The 15,914-nt window shown below is 36.9% G+C and overlaps 1 protein-coding gene across 6 annotated transcripts in view; it reads left to right on the forward strand.

Annotated features, from left to right (window-relative positions):
* The first annotated feature begins 868 nt into the window (after positions 1 to 868).
* The window catches only part of Rok (Rho associated coiled-coil containing protein kinase), a 63,844-nt gene continuing 48,798 nt past the window's right edge, over positions 869 to 15,914 (forward strand). Inside the window, exons 1-11 of one of the 6 annotated variants that reach the window (XR_015536352.1) lie at positions 869 to 1,275; positions 1,638 to 1,796; positions 2,083 to 2,267; positions 2,725 to 2,806; positions 4,459 to 4,559; positions 6,151 to 6,210; positions 10,173 to 10,308; positions 11,848 to 11,965; positions 13,248 to 13,332; positions 13,832 to 14,115; positions 15,454 to 15,545. Coding sequence is in view for 5 of the 6 variants with exons in the window: in XM_087353404.1 (XP_087209530.1) it covers positions 2,169 to 2,267; positions 2,725 to 2,806; positions 4,459 to 4,559; positions 6,151 to 6,210; positions 10,173 to 10,308; positions 11,848 to 11,965; positions 13,248 to 13,332; positions 13,832 to 14,115; positions 15,454 to 15,545 (1,057 nt within the window). In the remaining variant the exon portion in view is untranslated. The remainder of the gene's footprint in view (positions 1,276 to 1,637; positions 1,797 to 2,082; positions 2,268 to 2,724; positions 2,807 to 4,458; positions 4,560 to 6,150; positions 6,211 to 10,172; positions 10,309 to 11,847; positions 11,966 to 13,247; positions 13,333 to 13,831; positions 14,116 to 15,453; positions 15,546 to 15,914) is intronic. The other 5 variants (XM_087353404.1, XM_087353406.1, XM_087353407.1 and 2 more) reach the window with 5 other exon arrangements.

Here is a 15,914-nt window from a genome sequence, read left to right on the forward strand (position 1 = left end):
TCGTACGATTTTTCTGTGATCTTACAGCATTAAATTTGTTGCCGGCTGCTGTAAACACTTCGAAGGAACAAAATGATACAAGTTGCTTGTGTTAATAGAAATTTTATGTGAAAAGACTCCATAGAATTTATTTGTTCAGTGTACGCGCGAAGTTGGAAGTTTGTGTAGAATTTCTCTGCTATTTGAGCCTTCATATATAATTTCAGATTTCGGAGACATGTCGCTTCAATACTTGCAGGGGTTACATGTATCGGCAAACAGTACACTTTTCATTTTCAGAGTGAATGTTTGGAAAAGGGGGTGGGGAGGTTATGATGAACGGGCATTGGGAGTTGAATGATAGGATTGGGCGGTCGTCACACTTACCCTATCATGATAACTGTACAAATACTCAACGTATCGCCGAAAGCCCGGCATTCTTGTACATTACATTTCACCCATGCAAACCCGTGAAAATAATTACATAATAATTGCAAAAGATATCTCTGGATATGAATGCAATCAGAGTTGGCAACCGTAAGAGCGTCATGGACTACTGATCTTACGAGATCCACCAAGAAATTTAGATCGTCAGGTCTTTAGAGGTTAACATTTAACACAGCATCTTCATTTGTTCAAGATAGAGATCTGCCCTGAAGCAGTTATACGACATTGTAGTCTGATTAATAAACTTAAAGTGTTTTTGCCACAAGAATTAGAGAACGAGAAAAATGCGTAGTAGATGAACAGTTCGGTTGTTCATATACACCACACAATAGGTGTAGCTCATTCATCTTAATGTTTAGCATCAGCGGCAGGGTAGAATTTTTCTCTTCGCCACAACGACCAGACCGGCTCTGGGACCTATCCTGCTTTGCATCTACCATGGTTCTTTCCTTCGGTGTAAAGCAGTCGGGGCATAAAGCTAAACCCTCACATCTGGTTGGTATCTAGTGCCGAGGTAAAGAATGTGTGGAGTTATTCCTCCACCCCTTACGCCATTACATGACGCGGAGCCTAATTAAGCACTGGCAGCTTTACGTTCACGTTACTACACAATAGGAATTAAATGAAAGGGAAATTCTTATGCCGGTCTAACGTAGCGGAACAAAACTGATATCTATCAGCACGGCACTGCCTTCTATACATCCTCTGTTCGAAACGATTGGGAAGCCTGGTAACCCTAGGAAGCCATAATGTTTAACAAGAAAAGCGGGCATGAGTGTGAAAAACATGTAAGATAATGCAATTACAATAACACAGTTTGCTATTCGCACGTCTTGAAGAAATGTGAAGGTAAGATCGAGATAAATTAGAACACTTTGTTCTTGGCATTGGGAAGTATTACGTGTTAATTGATGTAAGTACAGTGTGTGATATTGCATTTCCGCATTTATAGATGTAATACAAAGACCTGTCATCAAGATCAAGTAAAGGAGAAAGCCTTCACTTGAAAGTGAATTGCAGGAAATTTTGTTTACAACTTATTACGGTTTTATAGATGTTCGGTGTTGTGGGCTTGTTACTCTTGGTGATGACTTCTTACCACTACTGCACCCTTCATGCATCTTGAACTTGGATTTTCGGCCACTTATTGTTTGGTATTACATTTATGTTGTACGTAAGAACTGAAAATAGTATTATTCTATATTGAACAGGAAAATGAAGAAACAACGAACGTAACGGCTGTGAAAGTATAGACACCATAATACACTAGCAAGTAACTAAACCTGGATTTTGAGGTTTGGAAAGGTGTCTGTCACATTTCATGATTTACTTTCACATAATAGGTTGTGAATTATCTATAGATAGAACAGGTAAGGTATTGAAATAAAGTTGTGTTGTGTGACTTATTGATGAATTTGTTGCTGATAGTGTATAAAAAGCATCTGATTGCTATGTAGTGTGAAAAACAAGCTAATTATGTGCACAGTATAGTGGAAGAAGAAAGTTGGACAGCACTAATTTTGAATAAGAATGTTAGTCTTATAGTGCTGAAATAAAAGGAATAAAAATGAATAGTACTGTTAATGTAGTAGAAAGGTGCCATGTAACGTGATGTATGTAGTGTCCGTAATTATTACAACTGTGTTTCGTTTCCAGCATGTGTTGTGGAATGTAAATCGCCCAGTTATACTGGTTGAATATGTTTTACTGATTTTTATATAATCTATACATCTAGTATAAAAATGGATGGTATCAAGGATGACGATCGCAAACGTCGTTTGCGACAGTTAGAAGAGACAATTCAAGATCCTCGTAGTATTGCAAATGTGGATTGCCTTTTGGTAAGTTGACATAGTATTTGTTGTTGTTATGGTGATGAATGAACAGAATGTGTGGGAAGTTAGATATGTCAGAAGTGTTCTGGAATGGCAGTTTTCAGGTAGGGCTTATGGTGGTGTGATCAACACGTACTTTGAAGGGGATAATACTGTTTATATACATATATAGCTTTTATACACTAAAGTTCCTTTAGGTTGTTTCCTGTTTGTCAGATCAGTTATATCATGGTAGTTACTGCAGGGAAGATGTTGAGATTTCATCCTGAATGTGCAGGGCAAACATCTCGTCCCACTCTTGTTACAGCTCCCAGCTTGACAATGGGAGAACACCTGTTCTAGTCATATGTAGAGCACTAACCAATATAGAGAGATCTGGGAATTTGAATAGGTTGTTTAGATGTATGGTCAAAATATTTGCAGATTTCTGATGCTTACATATAGCTGAGTTATTTGTTTTCAGGACACAGTTCAGGCATTGGTAGCTGACTGTGACCACCCCTCCGTGAAACGGATGAAAAATGTTGAAGCTTACATGAATAGATGTGAGTATCAGAAGAGCATCGCCAAATATAGAGGGTGATTGAAAAGTCATGCAATCCATTCGTGACACATGTTCTATATGTCAGAAAATAAACTAAATTGAAATCAGAAAACCAAACAAGCATGTTGCTGGAAATGTCCACTATGCTCAGCAATGCATACATTCAGTCTTTCTCCATGTTTGATGCAACTTGTGAAGTGCTTCTGCCGTGACGAAAATGGTTCACCAGATGAGATGTTGTTTATCTGTTTGATACCAGATAATTGTAATGTGAATAATGTGCCCTTAAACTCATTCTGGTAATTTAAGTAAGAACAAGATGCCAGGTAGTGTTTGACAATGAACATTTGTTGCACTTGTGAAGAAGACATACTTGCACTTTGTTTAAAGACAGCTGATGTATTGGCACGAGCAGATTAGAACATGACGTGATCTGTGTGGGCTTTTAAATAGTCACAACAATATGATATGTTTATTAATCCAGTCAAACCATTAATGAATATTTTAATATAGGTTGCATGACTTCTTGATCAGTGGGTTTTATAGTATTCTGCCCACTTACATTTTTGAAGTTAGGTTTTATTTATATTTACTAACTAACATAACTATTCTAACTTAACCAAGCTCTATAATCTGTCACTGAATTCAGGTTTAATTTGTGGTTATTAAGCTGAAAGGAAATTAATCTAACTTACCCAAAGGAAGTTTGTTATTGCATAGTAAAGTTATATTCAAGAAACACAAGTTACAGTGGGGGGGGGGGGGGGGAAGGTGTTATCAAGCTGTTCCATGACAACAAGTAATAGTCTTACTAATATTTGCAACATTTGGATTGTGACCTTTGCTGTTATTTTGTCTTTACCATTTGCCAGATACAGAAACATTGCTAAACTTGTGTTATTTGTGTGTATTCAAGTGTCTGGAGCATGTACATGTTTGGTCTTGGTTGATTAGTTTTGTAACCATATTGTTTACTCTTATTTTGTTGGTTTGCTTCTCTTAGTGAAAGACGTCTTCACAGTGAGATAGTTTGGTGACAGCCAGCTAGCCAGCTGTAATAGCGAAATCTTGTAGAATGCCACGTTTCTTCCTTTTTATAATATAATCACTTCTTTGTCATAAAACCTAAGGAATTTCTGTTTGTCATTCCCTCACTCTAAAGTAAAAATGACAGATTGACTTCCATTTTTAACTGTATAAGCTATTGAAGATTTCTGTCTTCTGGGTTATTGCGCCGTATAGTGTGTTAGATTTCCACCAACATTTCAGAGGTCATACTGCCTCCATCATCAGGGCGATGAATCATCGCCCTGATGACAGAGGCAGTATGAACTCTGAAACGTTGGTGGAAATCTACTAGACCACATGGTGCAATAACCCAGAAGACAGAAATCTTCAGACTCACTGCTGTGAAAACCTCAAATCCTATATAGGCTATTATCATACCATATTCAAGCTTTCAGGCCTGTGTTATGTAAGAGTTTTGTGTAATGGTGTTTGTTACATTCTATTTCCATTTATTCAGGTTCTTTTGAAAACTATTTCAGTTCCCTGGAGCTGTTTCTGTTTTATGCGAATTTGCTCCTATCTGTTGAACTAAGTTGCATGTTTCTTGATATGTTCCATAAAAAAACTTTGTATGTGTTGTTTCAGATGATAGTGTAGCTGCTTCCATTTGTAAGCTTCGTATGAAAATGGATGACTTTTCACTGATTAAAGTCATTGGCAGAGGTGCATTTGGTGAAGTGCAGTTGGTAAGATGTCACTTGCTGCATTTATTATTTATGTTGGTGTGTGACAAGCAGCAATAAGTTGAACCTGTTTGTAATGTTTCCCGCCTCAAGCATTTTCCTTAATCATGGTTTCAGTCCAATTTCTTAGTGGTAAATTTTCTTTATTTGGGCTTCCCTTAGTGTTCAAATCCTTTTTTGAAAACATAAAATGAGAATGTCACTATTAATTTTTTTAGTGTATTTTTGCTTTTGTGGGCTGAGATAGCTCAGTTACGTGAGTCACTGTGAACTAAATGACCAGGGTATGTTTCCTGGTAGGGTACAGTGATTTTTCTCTGTTGCTGCCTCCAGACCATGTCTGGAGCCTACTTAGTTTCCCATCCAGTGAGTACCAGAAATCTTTTCCAGGGGATAAGAAACTAAAGCATGAAACTTAACAGTCATCACCATCTAATGCTGAGGTTAAGAATGTTTGGAACTTTATCTCCCTTCCTCTTATGTGCCTTCCTTAGTCTGGTTGTGTGTCTATGTAACAATCTTTCTGTGTTATCAGTCTGATGATTGCATTCAAACTAAAATGTGTTTTTGTACTGTATGTTAGCTATTAAAAAATGTCTGGAAAACACTTCTGTTACGAAAGAGTCCTCTAGCCATGTTAAACAGAAGGAAAGGGCTGGATCTGTTACTATTCCACTGGAGTTGTTGGATTTTTATTTGTTAATGTGGACAACTTATTCTTGGTCATCGTCTTCTTCTTCCCGTAGCGCTACAGCCCTTTAAGTTTGGCTCTGGCTTCCCTACTTATTGGTAATGTTTCCATTTTTAAATCATTGTCCCTCCGAGTAGCAGGTTTGAATTTAAAATGTTGAAAATTACACTTCTGACCCCCACGTAACAACCCAACTCCTTCCCCACATCACTACAGGTGGTTTGTTATGTGAGTAGGTTTTATATGTTGAACACAAAAGTTGCTGTGTTTCTACAGCTGAATATTCCATGCAGTTATCTTTGTAGCCACTGGAATGAAAATGTCATGGCTCTGTATTGAACTTGATTATAATGCCTAGTGGTACTTTTGTATTGCCATAGATGTTGGTTAATGACAGCTAGGAGGCATGCTGCTTAGCAGGGATTCCCTTTGAAATTAGAAAGGTAATTTATGTTCTTAGGCTTTTTTTGGGTACAGTGCAGTGCTGACACTATATAGAATGGTGCTGTATCAGGCTTTGGCTGTAATTAAATATATGCATTCTGTGTGAAGATGCTTTGTGCCTATAATTGTAAACAAGATTGTGATTATTCATAATATGAATTCATGTTCAAATTATGTTGTTGACTGATGTACTGTTTTAACTTATACTTTATTTAATATGATAATAATGGAACATATTTTGTGTGGAACGTTTTTCTTGTATCAAAAACTAATGATTGTATCACGAACTTCTCGGGCTGTTTTCAAGGAACCGGTCAACAGCATTTGCTTGGTTAGGTGTTGCTAGTTCTATTTGTCTTTCATGTTTCACTACTTTTGTCTGTCTCCTATGTTCAGATACTGGTGTTAATACATACTTTTCTTTAATATTTTAAACTGACATGAATGTTTCTGTTATAGGTAAGACATAAAACTACTCAGAAGGTATATGCGATGAAGTTACTTAGCAAGTTTGAAATGGTGAGTTGTATTCTTTTTCTGATTATATGGATGAATTATGAAATCATCTCCATACTTCCTTGCCAGAGTTTAATTTATCAATAAGAACTTTTCACATAGTTAATAATTGTTTCTACTTTCTGCCTGTTCAAACATCTGAAGATTACAAAAAACTGGAATTTTTCTTGTTATTTTATATGGATGTGAAACTATATTCTTTACCCAAACAGAAGAACACAGATTGAGGGTGTTTTGAGAAAAGGATGCTAGCGATTATATTTGAACCTAAGAGGGATGAAGTAACAGAAGGATGGAGAAAAGTGAATGATGATGAGCTTTGTAATTTTTACTCAAGTTCAACAAACAAATGAAATCGACCAAATCAAGGGAGGTAATGTGGATTGTGCAAGCAGTACACAAATTGATAGATGAGAAATGCACACAGAAATTTTAATTGAAAAGCCAAAATGGACGAAATTACTTTTGATACTCTTGTTGAGAAGAGGATAATATTAAAGTGGATTTTAAAGAATTAGTGTGGGGGTATGGAATGAATTCATCTGACTCATGATAGGGTCCAGTGGCAGATTCATGTGAACACAGTAATGAAACTAAAGGTTCTGTAGAAGGCCACAAATTTCTTGACAAGCTGGATTGCTGTTAGGTTCTCAAGGACTCTGCTGCCTTCACCATCCTCTTTCATGGTCTTTTGCTTGCTACAACTGTAGTTACATGGCTTTTTAGGAAATCTGTGATGTACCATGCTTTTCATATATACATTATCATTTTAATTTATGCTTTTCTGATTCAGTTATCACATTCTAGATTGATTTTAATATTTGATACAAACAGTACATTGTATTTGATGATAATCCAGCTGAAGTGAAAGGTATACACATATTTTATAAAACACTGGATCTGGAACTAACATTGCTTTTTGTTAAGCAATGTATGGACATTTTTTTATAATAATAATATAAGGTAAAGAAAGCTAGTGTAAACCAATTATTGGAATTGACTTTGCAGTGGGCAGAGATATGATAATAAGTATTCCATGCTTCCAACATAAAAATATCAACCTAGAAACCTGGATATCTCCAGATGGGATAACAAGGAACCAAATCGATCATGTACTTATAGACAGAAGACGTGCTACGAGCATCCTTGTTGTCGTGAGCTGCAGAGGTGCCGATATTGATAGTGACCATTTCATGGTAAAAGTAGTATTTAGGCACAAAATTGCACTGGGAAAAACCTCGGCCCAAGGCCCAGAAAAAATTTAGTGCAGAGGTTCTCATTGAACAGGAAGTGCAGCCATCGTCAGTTCAAGAGTGAATTAAATATGCTAATGGAACAGTCAAGGTCGGAAATAAGTGATCTAAACTTAGAAGAGAAGTGGGATAAGGGAAGAAGCGTATTGCTGCACGCAGCAGAGAAAGTATTGGAATATAGACAAATACCACAAAGAAATGACTGGTTTGACAAAGAGTACAGACTGGCTTTGGAAGACGGGAATAAGGCTAGGATTGAAACGTTACAAAGATGGACCAGAGCAAGTGCAAAGGATTATAGTGAAAAAGGAAGACAGTGAAATCAATCTGCTGACATAAGAAAAGGGAAAAGGAAATGGATAAGTTGAATGAGCTGCAGGAGAATTATGTAAGAAGGAATAATAGAAAATTCTATGAAGAAATTGGAAATATTAGGAAAGGATTTGTCCAGCAGGCGGCCCTCTGTAAGCATAAAGACGGGAAAATAATAGCTGAAAAGATGAAGATAATTGCCAGATAGAGAGAATATTTTGAAGAATTATTGAATCTAGGAGGAGGCACTAACAGAGAACAGAGTGGTTGGGATGACTTAAACAACGAACAGATGGAGGTGGAACCCTCGACCTTAGAAGATATGAAACTAGTCATCAAGAGAATGAAGGCCCCTGGGGAGGATGGTGTAACAGCATAAATGCTGAAATGTGCAGATAAGAAATTGTATGGAACACTTCACCAATGCCTCTGTCAGATATGGGAACAAGAATTAATGCCTACAGAATGGGGAACAGCAGTAATATATCCTATTTATAAAAAGGGGGACAAGTTCTCATGTAACAACTATCATGGAATCTTGCTCCTTAACACTCCATTCAAGGTTCTGTCAGCCATCATCACAGAAAGAATGAACCAATATGCAAAAGAATCTTGGGAGATTACCAGTGTTGCCTCAGAAAAAGCCGATCACAACTGATCATATATTTTCCATGAGAATCATGGAAAAATGCCGCGAGTACAGTGTCGACGTAAGATACTTCATTATTTTGTTAAACAGGCATATGATATTATTGGAAGAGGTCAACTGTTAAAATGCCTTCAACATCTAGGAATTCCCTGCAAACTAATTATGCTTGTTAATATGACAATTCAAAGAACTACCTGTATAGTTAAAACAGCAGAATGAGGAACAGAAACTTTTGAATTCAAAAAAGGCTTGTGTGAGGGTGATCCTCTGGCACTGGTTCTTTTTAATCTAGTGTTGAAATCAGTAATGTGGAAAATTCATATGAATCCAAGAGGTAACATATATAATAGATTATATGACCATATGGTGTATGTGAATGGTGTGTTTATGCTGGCGTGACGAAAGAAGGCAATGGAGGATGCCTTTAAAGATTTTATAGAAAGCTCAAGAGAGTTGGGCCTACAAATGAATGAGGAGAAAACAAAATATATGATAACCAATAGACATGTAAAGCAAAGTGAAGATCTTGATATAGACGGATTCCGCTTTGCCCGTACAGATTCTTTCAGATATTTGGGAGTGCAGATTACAGAGGATACTGATGCAAGGATTGAAATCAGTGCTAGAATACAAGCATGGAAAAAAATCTTGAAATCAAAAAATATCTCAGGAAGGGCAAAACCTTTGGTATATAAAACTATTATAAGACCAGTAGTCACATATGCCTGTGAGATCTGGATCATGACAGAATCAGGCCAGAGAACTCTTAACCACTGGGAAAGAAAGATTCTGTGCAGAATATTTGGAGCAGTTCATGAAAGTGGAATCTGGAGAATTAGGACCAATCAAGAACTAATGGAATGCTATGCTGTTATTAGTTTAGTAGGATATGTGAAAAGCTCCAGGTTGCAGTGGTTGGAGCAGGTGGTTGGAAGAGGATCTCAGAAGTCTGGGTGTCCAAAGGTGTCGGATGCATGGTGGAAGGTAACTGAGGAGACCATGGGTCTAAAAGGCCCATAGTGCCAAAGAAGACGGACATCTTTACAACATGTGATTCCTATAAACAAAATGTACAATGTAATGGTATGAGCTGGGATAGCTCAGTCAATATAGTGACTAGCTACGGGCTGGACGACTGGGGTTTGATCCCCGACGGGGGCAGAGGATTTTTCCTCTAGCCTCTGCGTCCAGACCGGCTCTGGGGCCCACCCAGCCTCCTCTACAATGGGTCCTTTCCCGGGGGTAAAGTCGGCCGGGGCGTGATGCTGACCACTCACCCCCATCTAGTGCCGGGGTCAAGGAAGAGAGGAGCTATACCTCCACTCACCCCAAACGCCTACATGGCTTATAACGGGACAAAATTTACTTTTACAATGTCATGGTGCATGTTAAAATCAATTGTCAGGCAGTATGAACGTTTTTCACAGAATAGATAGTTGTCATCGTGCCTTATCAGACACAGATTTAAATAAAACAGCTGCAGTGCACACAGCAGATTCGGCTGACAGATCAAATAATGGTAACCGCTAACTTGAGAGCAGTCACACATCAAATACTTGCAGCATGGTGACTAACTTGGAACAGTAGTGAGTTGTTGAAAAAAAAAGGTGACCGTCACAAAAATATTTTGCAAGAATGAAATGATAATGATAGGAAAAGTAATGGGACTTAAACATGGTGATGTTAATAATAATATACAATCTGGGAATACAAATATGTTGTTTTACTGTATCTTATTGCTTTCTTTTCAGATTAAACGATCAGATTCTGCATTTTTCTGGGAGGAACGTGACATTATGGCACATGCCAACTCTCAGTGGATTGTCCAACTTCATTTTGCCTTCCAGGATACTAAATACCTCTACATGGTCATGGATTACATGCCAGGTAAGCCCTTTACTTTGACCTCAAGCAGTATGCCATTTATATCAAGCTTTAAGAAATGTTTTAGTTGATTTGGGATGGAAGAATGAATGGACATGGACTTGATGACTCCACTAGTTTCACTTTCTGTCTTCAATAAAATACAAAATTGGCTAAAATCGTAATGTCAGAGCTTGATATTTGTACTTTCATTTTAAATGCTGTTTGTGCGAACAGAAGAATAGGCTGTGACAGTGGTACAACTGCAGTATACCGTGCGACAGTTATAAGCTACTTGATGTAAATTTTATGTTGGTATTTTTAAGGATGAGGATCTTATGTTTGAGATGTATGATACTTTACTGCTGTGCCATTTGTCTTGTTGAAGACTTGCCACATCACCACATCCATTGTAGGTTTCTTCATATGTTTTTATTTTTCCTTACCTTTATATTCAAATATTTATGTGGTAAATACCAGGGACCTTCTGTAAATTGAGTCCATACTGAGCTGTACATCCCCAATGCTAGCCATAATCTTTATCATTACTCTGTCACAAATGATGTCCCTCTGTGTATTCACTCTGTCTCATAAAAGTATTTATCTGGCCCTACTAGCCATCAAAGTCCATGGCAGTAAAAACTGAATGTACAGTAGAATCCAAATTATGTGACCTAAATGGGACTGAAGGATGGTCAGATAATATGGAAAACTACTGAAAATGTAAACATCAACTTGATGTATAACTTATTTTGTGACATTGTTAAAATATGATGAAAATACAACATGGCATAAAATGAAACAAATCACACAAACATAAATAGTATTTAGAGGTGCATGGTGGGGGAGTGTGATTCATTCCGCTATGTGCTAAGTTGACTGTTGATAAAATGGAGCATTCAGATAAAACTGAATGAATTTCATATGATTTTGGACTGTATTTAATTAATTTATGTATATATTCTGACATTTTTTATCATATTTCTTCATGATAAGTTGATAGTGTAAATCAGAGGAAGAAATGTGCAAATATAAGACTAAAAATCTAACAAAGTGTTTTTTATGTATTTGTTTGTATATGTGTGCCCTCTTACTTTACAACACAAGAGAACAGGAGCAATTTGCGGTCTGGCATTGAAGCCTGAATGATAAACTGTTTGTGTATTGTAGGTGTTTACACGTGGTTATGTCTGTTTAACCGTGGTCATTATTATGGAAGCTGTAAGCAGGAATTGAATTGTTCTTATGAGGGTACAGGGTTGCATGGAGAAGGGGAAGTGTGGAGAAGTTGTTACCAGACTTGAGATATGTCTTATCTGCCCGCTGTTTGCTTGAGTTCGCTTTTGTGGTCACCATATTTAGTTTATCCTTGAAATATCTGCTGATGCAATCCCATGGCCAACTATAATGACTGGCAGTTTTATACCTTTTCTTATTGAGTAAATGCATTAATTATGTTTTGAATTGTGAAATACTTCTGTGTTCCTACACACTGGCATTCCTTTTTTGTGTCGAAGAAGAGTGCGATGGTGAATTACAGATAACAGATTTTTTTTGTTTCAGGTGGTGATCTTGTAAATTTAATGTCCAACTATGATGTGCCTGAAAAGTGGGCGAAATTTTACTGTGCTGAAGTTGTTTTGGCATTAGATGCCATTCATTCAATGGGTTTTGTACATAGGTAAGTTTTATCTCATTGTAATCTATAAGATGGACTTGTATTGATCTGGAAATTAGGTGAACACAGTTAATACATATGTCATGTTTACATAGATATCAAACATCCTTTTCTTTATCTTTAGCATCTTGGAATTATTCATATACAGTGAAACCTCTATCCATCGTTTCCCGAACTATCGTTTTGCCGCATGCATAGTCTGGCTTCTTCGGTCCCTGATAAGTCCCATATAAAATAATGTTACATTTTCTCACATCTAGCGTTCCTTGAACTGTCATTTTATCACACCAACCGTTCAAAAATTTTAGTCCTGTCCCACAATTTTCCCGCACATTATCGTTTCTGAGAAATTATAACGAAATTTACACAATGTTTTTAGAATTTAAAATGATTGCTTTAGAGATAGATCAATATTGAAAGACGCACAGGGAGCTTTCCACATGTGGACAATTTATTTATGGATCTTAATATGTTTACTTTGTGACCCTCCACATTTCTCATCCTTTTACATTATGTCTAAATACTTTTAGTTCTTACACAGTAAATCCATAAAATTTCTTTTTTTGGGGGGGCATCTTGAAAGGTTGAAAGACCAGAAAGGAGGTAGGATAATGTTAAGATTGATCTCAGGAAATAGGAGGTGGATGGAAGTGGTTGAAGATAATGTCCATGGGTTTGGTGTTGTTGGCAAACCTTTGGGTTCTACTACCAGACAGATGACAATTATATGATAATGGGGTAACATCACCTTGAACTCATTTATTGGTGTCCTGGGTCACTGATTATATGCACATGGAACATATTAAAAGGAAAATTCCAGGTTGAAGTGTACATTGAGGCATCTGCATAGGGAATTTCAGGAGTCTCAAATTCTGGTGTTTGTCATTTGAATGTATGACTATTAAAAAGTAACATTGAGCATCATTGACTATTATTTTTAAAGTTGATATTGGCAGATGTATTGAACAAATTAAATTTTGAATTTAATTAATAAAACTGGGCTAGTGATGATTTTTATGTGGCCAGCAGCAACCACTGACTATATTTTGTTGTTTTAAGTGAATGATGCATAAAAGGTGCTGGCATCTTATAATTGCTAGGCCACTTCCAGTTAGTTAATTAAAATGGAAGATGGATAATTTGCGATACATACTTGAACAATGGTGGAACTAACTTCACTTTGCAAGTTCTTCTACAGTGGTTCTGAGGTTTTGCTACCTTTAGCAGTTACACATTGAAGAAAATTCCTTGTAATTCAGGTGAGAATTCTTATGGTTTGTTTCAGAGATGTAAAGCCAGACAACATGCTTTTAGACAAACATGGGCACCTGAAACTTGCTGATTTTGGTACCTGTATGAGGATGGATATTGTGAGTATCTGGAAAGGGGTTAAAATAAAATGAATGGCTCTCATTCAGTATCTGTAGTAAAGTATCTGTTTTTTGACTAGTGGACAGTGGATCAAGGACATTTGTGAATAGAGGGAATTTAACAGATAAATATTAGAATTCAGATCATGAAACTTTAATACTGTCTAAGGAAAAGTATTGAATATAGGATCTTTAATAGGTGTTAATTTATACTGTACTGGCTTGAGTGTGAGAACTTTGTTTGAATGTGTGTGTCATAAGATTCTTTGTTTCTTGTTTTTTGTTGTTATTTGTGTGAACTTATTTAGATATGGAAACATATTTTATTTTAAAGTTTTTCAACATTTTTCTCTTTGTTTTAAACTTTTCAGTCACCAAGAAAAAATGAAACAATTCAGGGAAAAAATTCAAAACATTTAAACCTTAAAGAATCAGATATCATTAGAAACTTCTTGAGTTTTTGTGATCATTTAATTGGGTTTGAATCTTTTCCTTGAAGGATGGTTTGGTGCGGTCAGACACTGCAGTTGGCACTCCTGATTACATCTCTCCTGAGGTGCTACAGTCACAAGGTGGAGAAGGGGTGTATGGGCGTGAGTGTGACTGGTGGAGTGTTGGTGTGTTTCTGTATGAAATGTTGGTGGGTGATACACCATTTTATGCTGACAGCTTGGTTGGCACGTACAGCAAGATCATGGATCATCGCAACTCTCTCCTCTTTCCAACTGACATTGAGATCAGTCCCAATGCTAAAAGCCTTATCTATGGCTTCCTCACGGACAGGTAGGCTTCATTTTTATAAGATAATGTAGGATGCTGTTTCATTCTTGCAGTAGGTGTTTATAGGAATAAGATTTATAAACTCTGTTCCAGGGTTTAAATTTAATGCAATGTGTGAGATGTATGAATACCACATACGTAATTTTACGAACAAATATTTTTGTAATGTGAGAAGTGTGCAAGTATATGGGGTGAGTCAGAAATATGTTTACAAACTTCGTGTGTGTGTTCCAGAATCAAAAATAAGAAAAACTGTTCCTATGAACATGGGGTCAGAAATGTTTCATTTTTGAAATAATAGCCAAAAATAATTTTCAATGTATGCCTTTATTGTCAAGTATAAGGACAGGGATGTTTCTTTATAACAGATACTCAAAGGTTGTTCCTCCATTCTCCACGCATGCACGAGCACGATGTACACAAGACTGATGAATTTGTGCGCGCACACCGGGGTTTCCTCGAATCATTTGGCATGCATTCTGCACACGTTCCCATAGGTCGTCACCATTGTTTATGGGTGTTGCATAAATGACGGACTTTAAGTGACCCCACAGATAAAAGTCCAATGGAGTCAGGTTCGGTGACCTCGGTGGCCATGATACTGGGCCACCATGCCCAATCCATGGCTGAGGGTACTGTTCATTGAGATGATATCTGTCACGATGGGAGAAGTGTGCTGGGGCTATGTCGTGCATAAACCACATTTGTCTTCTTGTGTTCAGTGTACATCTTCAAGGACACGTGGCAAGCGTCTTCTTAAGAATCGCCAATATGAAGGTCCTGTTAGATGCGTTGGAAACGTGTGGACCAATAAGAATGTCGCGAACAATTCCTGCCCAAATGTTAATTGAAAATCTTTGCTGGAAGCTGGATTCACTTAGATATAAAGTCAGTTCATTGAAACTTATTTTTGGCTATTATTTCAAAAATGAAACATTTGTGACCCCATGTTCATAGGAACATTTTTTCTTAATTTTGATCCTGGAACACGCACACAAAGTTTGTAAACATACTTCTGACTCACCTTGTATATATGGTGAGATGTTCCAGTTTGAAGAAGGCTGTCTTCTGGATTGTAACGCTGTGTAGCCTGGTGTAAGTTCACCAACATTTAAAAGGTGGTTACTGCCTGCATCATCACAGCCCTGATGATAGAGGCAGAAAATAACTTTTTTCTCATGTTCCCAGCAGAATATAAATAGTGTAATCATTTCCTTGGAACTTTTTTTTATGTACATTGTTAAGAATTCATGATCCTTTGAAAAATAATTCTGTAGTTGTGTTTCATTATGTGGGTCCTGTGGCATGATACACAGTATATCAGTGTGCCATTATTTTCAGAACAAGACGGCTGGGGAGGAATGGTGTAGAGGAAATCAAGTCACATTCATTTTTCCAAAATGATCAGTGGACCTTTGATAATCTTAGGGATTGTAAGTACCGTTTGCAGTACATCAAAGCTTGATTATGCATGTTAATGGTGAGGTATATATTCAGAATTCACAATTAGTTCAACATGATGTTAAATATGAATTATCACCACTACTATCATCATCATCGTTATTGTTATTGCTACCAGTTTTGTGCCTGCATAAGCACAGTCCTTTTCATCTTTTCTTATAGCTTGTCATAGTTGTTTTTAATATTTTGTTTGTAGAAAGTTGAACACATACCATGAATATATTGCAACAAGTAGATGGCACACTTGAATTTGGCAATCCAAGACCATGACGCCATGTTGAGTTCAGTTGTATCCTTTCACTTTGCTGTGTAACTGACTTGTGAATATGTTTGGTCACACT

This window comes from Zootermopsis nevadensis, unplaced genomic scaffold (genome assembly GCF_977971745.1).
Source record: "Zootermopsis nevadensis isolate Lab colony 2312 unplaced genomic scaffold, Znev_1.0 Znev_ptg000022l, whole genome shotgun sequence".
Classification (NCBI taxonomy): domain Eukaryota; kingdom Metazoa; phylum Arthropoda; class Insecta; order Blattodea; family Termopsidae; genus Zootermopsis; species Zootermopsis nevadensis.